General features: G+C 52.6%; 1 protein-coding gene across 1 annotated transcript; it reads right to left on the reverse strand.

Annotated features, from left to right (window-relative positions):
- Nucleotides 1-4297: 4297 nt before the first annotated feature.
- LOC144139046 (uncharacterized) lies at nucleotides 4298-7927 on the reverse strand. The gene is made up of 3 exons (XM_077671537.1): nucleotides 7718-7927; nucleotides 5315-5480; nucleotides 4298-4583 (listed from the first exon to the last, which is right to left on the reverse strand). Exons 1-3 carry the CDS (start codon nucleotides 7870-7872, stop codon nucleotides 4356-4358), a joined length of 549 nt encoding a protein of 182 aa, XP_077527663.1. The 5' UTR covers nucleotides 7873-7927; the 3' UTR covers nucleotides 4298-4355.
- Between the last annotated feature and the right edge of the window lie 3833 nt (nucleotides 7928-11760).

Consider the following 11760-nt stretch of genomic DNA (forward strand, 5'->3'; position numbering starts at 1 on the left):
CACCGCCCTGTACACAGATGCTGCCCCTACCCTGGGCGCGCCGACCACGTAGCCTGTGTAGCTATGTACATACTGGCCAACGCATAAAAGCCGCCACTACTACCACAGCCTGAATCGACGTCGCTGAAGAGCCATTGCCCCATGGCCGCCGCTTCCCGCCCTGACCCAGTCACAATCCTCACCGATTCGCAGACAGCCTGCCCCAACTACCTGGTCGGTCGCATCTCTTTACCGGCCCCATTCATCCTCAACAACTGCTCGGCGACCCCTGGCACCCACATCGTATGGGCTCCTGGACCCGCCGCCATCCCCCGGCAATGAATCGGCTCCGGCCACGGCTCGCGATTTGATACACCGAGCCATTACCGACCGTGGAAAATGTGTACCCCCTCAAGATCAACCCCAGCCACTGAGTAGCTATACAGTTATTCTCGCCCATTGCAGGCAAACACGCCGCTGTCTACCACCGCCACACTGGCGCAGAGGTAGCTAACACTTTCCAGCGGCTGCAAACGAATACCTACCCACATCCCACCCGCCTTCACCTCATCTTCCCCACCCTACTACCTTCCCTCCGTGCTTAATATCCCAAGCCTGGCACCCTATACCATATGGCATCGGCGTTCCAACGCACTCCAGACTTGCGCCCACTTCCCAACTCCACCTTCCAGCAGTGGAGGGCCTTCCTGGTCACCCCAGACCAGGATGCCCAGCTCATCCTGGTAACCCGAGCAAGGACAGCCAGTCGCAGCCAAGGAATCCCGGAGTACGATGCCTTTTACGGGGCGAGGCCCATACATCCGCCTCTGCTCGACAAAATAAAAATATTTATTCTCTCTCTCTCTCTCTCTCTCTCTCTCTCTCTCTCTCTCTCTCTCTCTCTCTCTCTCTCTCTCTCTCTCTCTCTCTCCCCCTGCGAATTCTTTAAATAAGGTACACGAACGATTTAAATATACGCAATAACCGACGAGGTGGCGCCACTCACCGGGATACGAGTGCCGAGTGCCAGCTAGGGATGCCATATAGATCCCTCGATTTACCAGTCCTGGATAGCCCGCGAGCAGTCCGGATATACTGCCTTCGGACGGACCGGAAGTCTCGTAGGAATACATAAGAAAATCGGTAGCGGGATCGCGTCTCGGGCAGGCCCCGGACGATCCGGAACTGATAATGGAGGAGGCCCTTTATGGCGTGAGGAAGGCTCCCAGCCGAATTCTTACAACGATTCAAGTGGTGACAGATCGTTATTGGCTCAGACAAAACACATCCACAACGGCAGTAATTAGGTGCGCCCTTGATCTGTGAAAGCGTTTTTCTTCCAGTATCTTGTCTAGCACACCTTAAAGGGCTGGTGAAGAGCCTTTCAAAAAATTTTTGTTGGGGGGATTATATTATGGTTTTCCTGACGCTGAAATCAAAAAACATGTTTATTTTATGTGTCAATACACCCAAACCATCTTTTTTCGTCAAAACGAACGACCCCTGCCCACGGGCGCGGTGAGAGCCCTGGCTCCCTTTCGCGATTGGCTGGTGGCAGATGACGTCATATTCGGAATTGCCGGCGCTGCGGGGACCGCTCGGCCTGAAGATCTCATTCTGTTCCCGTTCAGATACGGGCTAGAAGGTCCTCTGGTGAATGGAGGGCTCACACAATCTTTCCTTAGAATAGGAGAGCCTGAGGGAAGTATAAACGCAACAGGTTCGCTCGCGGCGAGCTTTAGAAAGGGGTTCTCCTTCGACGACTCATGGCCGACTTGTTTCTCAGGTGCAGGGAAGTTGCTTTCACTACCAGCGCTAGTCACAATTCCTAGCACAATTTTTCAACCCACCATCATCTCCATCCTCGAATGTGGAACTTTGTTTTTACATTTGGACAGGCGGCAACAAGCTCTGTGCAGCGGCCTGCGATGCGCACAGGCAGCGCGGCCGCCGCCGGTCGCCGCGTCGCGCCGAGGTGCTGGTGCCGGGTCGCTGGTCGGCCGGTCAGCGAAACGTGGCATTGCTGCACATACGCATGCTTTAGAATAGGGGAGCCGAACGTTGGTCGCCCCCCAAAAGGTAGAGGAACCCAAGCGCAGCACGCTGGTCCCCGACGAGCTTTAGAACGCCTTCCCCAACAGCTCCAGCCGGCTCAGGTTGCACGGCTCGCCGCTGATGTTGGGAACTTTCGGCTTAGCACCAAGGAAGATATTTGGTCGCCGCTATCTTTACAATTGTGAATGACTATCCTTAACACAGTTTTTCACCACACTATCATCCCCTTTCTCGCATGTGGAACCTTATTCCCACGTTGATAGGAGGAGGAGGAATAAACGTCCCTATGAAGAAGTTCGCCTTGGGGAAGAGTCCTTATTCCAGGACCCCTTGAGACCGTCCAGCTTCTTGGGCTCTCTTCACCAGCCAAAGCTGGTCATCAGGGTCCGAGCTGGACAGTGCTCTCTCCCAGTGCTCTGGGGAGGGGAAGGTCAGAGGGGGTAGGTCAGGGTTTTTATCACAGCCCCACACAATGTGGTAAAGCGTGCCCGGAGCCTCACAGAAGCGGCATTGTGAGGAGTACAGGGTGGGAGCCAGAATGTGGGCTCAAGTTGGGTGGGGAAAGGTATTGGTTTGGATACCTCGAAGATGGCGTTCTTGTTCTTTTGTTAGGTTTTTGTGTGGAGGAGGGTACATGGTTCGCTGCAGGCGGTAGTGCTGCGTGATGTCATTGTAGGACAAGAGGGGACAGTCACGCCGCTGCTCGCCGAACTCCTGACTAGCCCGGTGTGTCAGATCGCGGGCATGCTGATGGGCAGCTTCGTTGCCAGGCACGTCGGCATGGGCGGGAGCCCAAATAATCCTTACGCGGTGTTGTGGAGGATTCTGCAGCAGAATTTGTGTGGCGGGGGGTGAGACGAAGCCGCTGGAGAAAGTTCTGCACGCTTGTTGGCAGTCCGTAATAATGATCTCTGCTGGGGTTTGAAGTGGCCATATCCCACGTTGATAGTCATTCTAGCGATCGGTGCTGTGCTCATTCTTGCGCGTAGGTAACGCCATCCATCGGCCTCTCGCCGCATCTCGCGCTCCCTCCCACCCTGTTCTGTGGGCAGGTTCGTTTGTTGCCGTCGACAAGCCTCCGCTACCGGTCGGCGCTCCGCATCGCGGATTCGCGATACAAATTCGTCACCTCTTTCGAAATCACCTTGATGATAATCCCCAGCACAATTTTTCACCACACCATCATCCTCTCTTGCACGTTTACCTTGCTTTTCGCGACGGCCTTGATTCTGGACGGCAGCGAAGGGCGGTCGCTGCCGCGGCATGTGTGGTGGGAGCCGTTCCGTGCGCCGTACGGGCATGCGCGACCGGCGAGTGTGCGGAGCGCTTCCGCGCGCATAAAACGCTTCATGCTTTCAGCTTGCTTGATTTCTTCTTAAAATCTAGCTATTCAGCTAAGCTGTCGTCACAGCCAACAACGTTGATCGGGAAAGCGAGCAAGAAGTTCGGGAAGCCAAGAGCGCTGTGGTCCCACAAGTTTTCTAATTCCCTTATAATAATGGATCAGGAACTTGGGGTACCTCCGTATTTGTTTGAGCCCGTCGCTTCGCGTAATAAGCACAGAGCCCCCGACGACACGGCCGACCCCGCGACTACTTGTAAAGGCAATGTAGTAGCTACGGGCGCTCGCGTAGGAAATCTCTGGTATCTAGGAGTCGCTTTAGGAAACCACGCAGTAGCATTACGGTTAAAAATCGACGCGGAAGCAACTCTAGGCAATGATGATTAATAAAGTGCAGATTACACGCCTGCTTATTTCGGAACTTTGCCCAAAAAACTGGGACACAGCGAAGCGGCGGCGCACGTCGCTGGCCGTCTTCCGAATATGACGTCGCTGCCGCTCAGTTTCTCGCTCTTCCGGCGATGCGGCAGGGAGCAGTGGGCGGGGCGTAGGGTCAACTTTAACGACGAATACCGCTGTCCCCAAGCTAAAAATGACGAAAAAAAACTTTACAGGCATAAACTGACCAATGTAATAATTGTAAAAAGTATAGTTTTGCCCGGTTTTAAAAGTTTCATGCTATCGTGTTTTCAAACGTTAATTACCCTCTCGTTTCGGCCGAAGTTTATTAGCGCTACTACCTTTATTAACGTTGCGGCGATTATTACCAGCACACTGTGATGTCTGCCTTATAGGTACTGTACCACGCTGTCTTCTTGAGGGTGAGTTGTAATACCCCGTTAGACAAATTATCGACGCCTAAGTCGCTTCTGCAGCCACTGCACGCCGAATCTTCAGGATAAGGGTATACGATCCCGCCAGTTTTATTGCTCGCGCACAAGGGCTCCAGCCTGGTTGACACATCCACTTAGTGAAGGTATTAGTGGAGCGATGCGGGCGACGGCGACCGGGAGTCGGCACTGGTCGTGCTGCCATCATCATCATCATCGCTGCCGCTGCTGCCCGTGGAGTCGCTGGCATCGCTCGTGGTGCTCACGGGGCTGGCACGGCCGCTGGTGGCCTCCTCGGAGCCTGCGGCCTGCTTTCGGCGCTGCCTTATGCGCGCCAGGACGTCCTCGATTGAGCCATCCATGTAGTCCACGTTCACCTTCAGAGCGACAGAGAGAAAAAAATTAGCAGTGGCTTGGCTCGGCTATGCCAGGATATACGTAGATTGAGCTAAGCTTCAGCTGGTTATTCTTAGCTTTCCTGGTTGCCTAGGAAACGCCGCGCTATATGTATATACCCCCACTGATACCTCTGCGCATGCGCACGAAATGAGAGGCGCTATCAAGCGGCTCCGGCGCAGCGTCAGACTTGGTTACTCCGCAACGGAGGCGCACAGCGCACGCGCCGGAGCCAGTGCGTCTGCCGCGGCTATGACGTCACTCCTCTGAAATGCGCAGACTGGCGAGGCGCGCGGCGGCGGCGGCGGCGGCTCCGCAGAGCCAGCTGTGTGCCGTGTGACGTTACTGCTCCTCGCGCATGCGCAGCACGGCTCTCCAGGAGCCACGCGAAACTGCTTAACCTCGGCCAGTGTAGCTCACGCTACAAAATAATGAAGAGCTTTGTGTTCAACTTACTGGGAAAAGATCCGAATAGGTTCATGCAATTATTAGGGAACCTGCAGGAGTTTGGTTCGTCCGCGATAAATCAAACAAGAACGGAAGACGGCAGCTCGTTCAACGTGAAAATGGCATTGCCCAGCTGGGTTTCGACTCCCCAAGAAGGGGTTCAGTGAAATTCAAGCGCATCTGCGGACCTCACTTAGTCGACGTCAGGAAACCCTTTAGTTTCATGATTAGCGTTCCATGAACGATCGTCGTCTGCAGCACCCACCTCGATGGCGGACACCTGCTGTATGATGCTCATGATGGAGGCCGTCGTGGGCAGACTGGGGTCCGGGCCGGGGACCTTCTCCAGCACCTTGCGCTCGCCGCCCGATGCGTCGCCCTCAGTCTGCGGCCCCGCTTTCTCCAGAGGCTGGCTCCAGCCTCCCAGAGACCTGCACCACGCAGGAAAGGAACTCTTCAAAACCGCCGTGGAGCATAAAAGATTATAGTTCTCATTATTTGCCCTGCGATCGTTATTTGGTCCCTCGTCAATAATAATTTCGATTGTGCAAGACACCTCGGCAGGTTGGACGCACTTTCAAAGTCTGCAAACGTAGCGGGCACATGGCAAACACGCACTTGGCACTGTGCACCCCCATTCACCCTCCCCCCTCACCCCCCAGGAAAAAAGAAAGCTCCGACGAAGGAAAAACTTCACATCCTGCTGAAATGCAATCATAAGGTTACAAAGAAAACCTACACATATTTCTTAGAAACTTCACAGTTGAAAAAAAACTTCGTTCACTTTTCAGAAACTTGCTCAATTTGAGCGTTTCCCCTAAAATGGTTGTAAAAAAAGTTCGGTCACCTTCGCAATCGAGATGCGAAGACTGAGGAAGCAGTGGAGCTGGTGGTCTTCACTCTTTTCTTAGTCCTTGCCTTTTCTCAAGAGAAAGATGGTTAAAAAACGAAGCTGTCTCAATGCAAACTGAATTAAAGATTCAAATTAGAGTCCAAAGCCAAAGTGCACTTCACTTCATAACGGCTTTCACGCGTGGGTGTGCGTGTTGTTTATTTGTAACAGGGTGCTTACCTCTCAGAGAAGCCCCTAGTAGGATTTATCGTTGTTATTAATTGAATGCGCGATACATGAGCGTTTTTTTTTTCTCGGTGAAAACAGATAAACAAGCACACACGCGCGTAAAAGCCGCCGGCGTACGGGAGGCCAGCAGAGCTCTCGAACCGGAAGTGCCGGCACTCCGCGGGAGAAAACAATGTACCCATGAGCCTTTGCGGCTTTGTAGCGTAAGCTACACTGGTCGAGGGTGACCAGTTTCGCGTGGACCTTGAAGGGCCGTGCTGCGCAAGCGCGAGAAGCATTGGATTGGATTGGATTGGATTGGCCAAGCCAGTTGGAGTACGGGTGTGTAGAGGATTGGGTCTGCACATTCGCCGGTCTGCGCATTCCAGAGGAGTGACGTCATAGCCGCGGCAGAAGCACTGGCGCCGGCGCGTGTCCAGCTGTACGCCTCGGTTGCGCAGTAGCCAAGTCTGACGCTGCGCAGGAGCCGCTTGATAGCCGTTTCGCGTGGCTTCTGGAGAGCCGTGCTGCGCATGCGCGAGGAGCAGTGACTGGACTGGACTGGACTGTACCGGACTGGATTGGAGTGGATTGGAAATCGTTTTAGCAGCAATAAGCATGATATTCAGCTAATGCTAGACAACCATGAATCCTAAGGACCAGGAAACCAGCTGAACCTTAGCTCACGCTACGTATATCCTGGCATAGCCGAGCTAAGCCACTGCTAATTTTTTACCGGTCGCCTATAAGGTTCCGGCTGCTGGTACTTCTTTGTGCGTCAAACCGGGAGTACATGGCTTGTACCTATCTCGGGGCTGAATATTGCTTGTTATGCTATATATATACCCGGTTCTCATCGAGGAAGCCCATGGCCTAGGTGCAGCGAGCGCGTCGAACTCGCCGTGGTATTCTACGAATGCCGGCTGAAGAGAATGTTTTGGAAGGGTGTTTATGTCCCCCCTCTTGACGGATGGAACTACCTGCAGGTAAAGTATGCTTGGCACTGTCATCATCATCATCTACGTCCACAGCAGGGCAGAGGCCTCTCCCGTAGAGCTCCAATTATCCCCGTCCTGTGCTAACACCGATCAATTCATCCCCGCAAACTTTTTGATACCTTCTGCCCATCTAACCTTCTGCCGCACCCTGCCACGCTTGTCCTCTCTAGGGATCCACTCTGTTACCCTTAATGACCAGCGGTTATCTTGCCTTCGGATTACATGCCCTGCCCACGTCCATTTCTTCTTAATTTCTACTAATATGTCCTAACACGCGTTTGTTCCCTGACCCACTCCGCTCTCTTCTTGTCCCTTAACGTTACACCTATAGTCTTCCGCTCCATTGCTCCTAAGTCGTCCTCGATTCAAGTTGAACCCTCTTAGTGAGCCTCCAAGTTTCTGCACCGTAGGTGAGTATCGGTAATGTGCAGCTGCCATACACTTTCCTCTTCAGGGACAATGGTAGGCTGCCACTCATTATCTGAGAATGCCAGCCGAATGCACTCTGCGCATCCCATTCTTGTGTACTGTACTACAGGTAAACCGTGTTGCTTCGTCCCTGTACTTCACCCAGATTGTGAAGTGGACTAAACGGTCGGGGTTCTCTCACCGGGCCGCCTGCTCCCAGTCGACGGCGCTGTCCGGGGTCGAGCGCGAGTGCAGGCAGACGTAGGGAACGTCCTCGCCACGGGCGCCGCCCTCCCCGTCGGCGCGCCAGTGGGGGCAACGGCGGGGGCCCGCCGTCGGCTCCTCCCCTTCCAGCATGTCGGCAGAGGCGGAGGCGGCGGTGCGGGGCCTGGCCTCTTCCGGAAACCCCTTCGTGCACTGGCGATGAAGAATGAAGATGATGGTGATGGCTCCCCTTATGCGAGTGGCATTAAATTTTCTTTTGCACGTCACTTGAACCAAAACGTACGGTATGCAGCTGAAGATTGCTATTTTTCCGTGTATTGTTACGTCCTGATACACCCAGATGCGAGTTCTTGACTGGTGGAAACACTAGACGGCCAATCGGATTATCATGATGACTATGATGTTGATCCTTGGTGAATGATTAACGGTGGATCGATTCAAACACACGGACTGCGCACTTTGCCGCCTCAGTGACGAATGAGGCGGCGTAACGCAGTGTCTCCGATAGTAGTAGTAGTAGTAGTAAACTTTATTTGGTGAAAAGGGGTGAGGGAAAAGGGGGAGAGATCAAGGGTAGGATCCAAATTCCAGGACCCCAGAAGCTATTTGGCCATCCCTGGCCCTACTAAGCAGCGCAAGCTGCTGGGCAGGGTCCGAGCTGGACAGGGCTTCCTCCCAGGACTCTAATGAGGTTTGGTGGCTATTTTTGTCCCAAGTAATTGGGCAATTCCAGACTGTATGGAATAAATCGGCCTTCTGGTGACATTGCTTACAGTCCTCATTATACTTTTCCGGGAACATAAGTGATAGTCGAGACTTACGTAAGTAGGTGTTCGTCTGTATTTTTCTGAGATTTCTGGCTTCTTCAGCAGTTAGGCTGGGGTGTGGCGTAGGCATTGATCTTCGCTGAAGCATGTAGGATGCTAATTTTTCTGTGCCTTGACAGTAAGCAGGGAGGGCGTACGAATGTTCCGGGTCTCTGCGGTGTATGGTAGTCCTCGCAAGAGAATCTGCCGCCTCGTTACCATCTAACCCCTGATGGGCGGGAGTCCAGACAAGTGTGTGCTTCTGTTTTAGAATTTTTGGGAGAAGTCTTTCAGCATTCCTTGGGACGATGCCGCAGATGAAGTTCCTTATGGCCCTGGTCGAGTCAGTGATAATTATTGAGTCCTTATTCTTGAATTCAGCCCATCTGATTGCTAGTATGACGGCAGCAGTTTCTGCTTCTTGGAATATTTAGTTTATTTATTTATTTATTTATTTATTTATTTATTTACAATACTGCTAGCCCTTGCGGGCTGTGGCAGGGGTGGGAAGTGAACAAGTGAACAATACACACTATTAGGCAAAAAACAAGTCCAGCCGTCGTTGAAAGTCCTGTAGTTGTTTGGTAATGATGATATCCAGCATCTTCCCATGTTCGTTGGTAACTACGGCTGATGAATTGCCTTGCTTGTTTACGGCCGCATCGGTGTAGATTGCGTTTGGATTGTCCTGATATGTTTTTCGGATGTAGCGAGTTCTTGCCAATCTTCTGCCCTTATTGTGAGTGGGGTCCATTTTCTTGGGAATTGGAGAGGTCTTGATACAGTGTCTTTGAGCGGGTGTTAAATCGACCATCCTATCAATGAAGGCTGCATGAACCTCCTGTCCAGATCTTCTGAGAATTTATCTGCCCGTTCTGGTTTTGAGGAGGCGTTCTTTCTGGGCATCTAATAGCGTAGTCTTGATTTCTCTGAAGGTGTTGTGTACGCCGAGCTTCAGGAATTTTTCGTTGGATGTGTAAATTGGTAGGCCTAGAGCGGTCTTGTGAGCTGTTCTTATTATTGCATCGGCCCTTTCCTCTTGTTTGTGATCCATCCGGTGGAAGGGGAGGCTATATGCAATGCGGCTCATTATGAGGGCTTGAAGAAGGCGGAGGGTGTCCTCCTCTCTTATGCCCTTCCTAGCTCTTGTAATCCTTCTTACTACTCCGGCCAGCTGTTGAGCCGTCTTGCCAAGCTTGCTGAGAGTATTTGTGGCTTTATTGTCTTCCTGAATGATCATGCCTAGTATTCTTATTGCGGGGCGGAAAGGGATGTTCTGTCCATCCAGTATAATGCTGCCTGGAGGGATGTTGTTTCTCGTCGATATTAGCCTGATGAGTTCAGATTTTTCAGGTCTCCGATAAATGATGGGGTATTTATGATCATGATGATGATTTCTCTCGCGGCAAGGCGTCGATGCCGATGTGAGCGGAACATATTGTCTTTGTGAACTGGCGGCGACACAGATGCGCACGCGCCAGCATTTTAGTACCAGCTGAGCATTTCGCAAAGTTTTTTTATCGATTGAAGCCGAAAGAGCCCCCCCCCCCACACACACACACACGAAGCCCTAATACCCAAGTAATGCAAAGTTGTTCTTCGGTTTTTATTCTTCTTTGTATTTGTTTTTTTTTCAATGGGAAGCAGGAAACTAGTCAAGCTTTTTTTTCAGCTTTTTTTCGATCTTCCACATCACTTTTGGATGGAAAATAAAGGAAACTATTATTGGTACCATTATTCGCATTTTCTGCTACTGCACCCATACCCAAGCTAGGCCGCCACCATATCGCTGTCGGATCCACTGCAAGACGGCCAGCTGCTCACTCGCCCCCTACCGCAGCCTCACGGGACGCACCTGGGCCGCTTCGTTTCCACCTACAACTGGACACACCACAGCGCATCTCCCCACTCCCGTCCGCACATCCACGTGTCACCCAGTCCGCGGCATATGCACCTTACGCATGACGTCGATCGGGGACACATGTGCGCGTTCGTCTCCTACAGGAGCAATACTTGCACAAACCCGACAGCCGATACATAAGACGTTGCAGCAAGTTCACACCGACCAGCGCCCGCACTAATTTTAAATGCAGAGCATTTCAGTAACTCACGATGTCACCCGCGTTGGCGTCCGTAGTCCGCATCGCTCCCCCTACACTATACAAAGAAATAATACTTACCGGCGCCAGGTTTCGATCCCACGACTCTGCGGGCGGAGCGCAAGGTGCACGTCGCTCTAACCGCTGCGCCACAAAGCCGACACGGAGTAGAAGGTTACGAACGCGCCTTATATCCTTGACTCATTCAACCGTCGGCCACAGGTGCGCCCTCTCCCCCGCGTCCTCCTCGCCTTCTCTGCGCTCGCAACACCCTCTCTCGCCGCGTTCGGTTCGCGCGCAAGAACAGGTGGGGGCGCTCGCATCGCGCTCTCTCGCCGCGGTCGGTTCGCGCTTAAACCACATATATCGTTCGTGCGCTCTCCGGTACACCTATTACAACGACAAGGGAGTGCCACAGGGATCCATCCTTGCACCGGTCCTCTTCAACATAGTCATGGCGAAATTGGCTAAGAGTCTTGAACAAGGAACGTCGGCCAGATTTGCTATATACGCCGATGACGTCACAATATGGTGCGAGGGTAGAGACTACTCAACGACAACAGACATGCTCACCGAACTACAGGCAGCATTAAACACCATAGAGGCGTGCCTACCACAACTAGGTCTTGAACTCGCCGCTGAAAAGACTGAGCTGCTCATGGTTTCAAGCACGAACAAAGCTCAGCCCACAGGAGATGACCTGCTGTATATAGGTGACACTGAGATACAAATGAAACGAGGGCACGTACGGCTACTCGGCCTCCCGCTAGCCAGCTGCAACAGCCCCAAGATATGGATCGCAGAGCTGAGACGAAAATGGAAGCCAATGCTGAAATTGATAGAACGCCTCTCCAACAAACACGGAGGGGCGAATCAAAAAGCCTGCCTAACGATGGCACGTGCGGTCGCAATTGGCACTCTAGCTTACGGAGCCCCTGTCTATGAGTTGAATAAGACCAACACCAAAACATTCAGGTGCTCCACAGGGCCACATTGCGTACCATAACGGGCCTCCCAATACACACAAAAAAGGCAGCCCTTGAGCAGGCAGTGGCACTTCCTCCCATCGTTACTGTGATGAAAGAAACAAAAGACCAAGCAGACCGCAAACGAGG

The sequence above is a fragment of the Haemaphysalis longicornis genome, unplaced genomic scaffold (assembly GCF_048455015.1).
Source record: "Haemaphysalis longicornis isolate Haplotype H1 unplaced genomic scaffold, Haemaphysalis longicornis Haplotype H1 scaffold_5, whole genome shotgun sequence".
Taxonomy (NCBI): Eukaryota; Metazoa; Arthropoda; class Arachnida; order Ixodida; family Ixodidae; genus Haemaphysalis; species Haemaphysalis longicornis.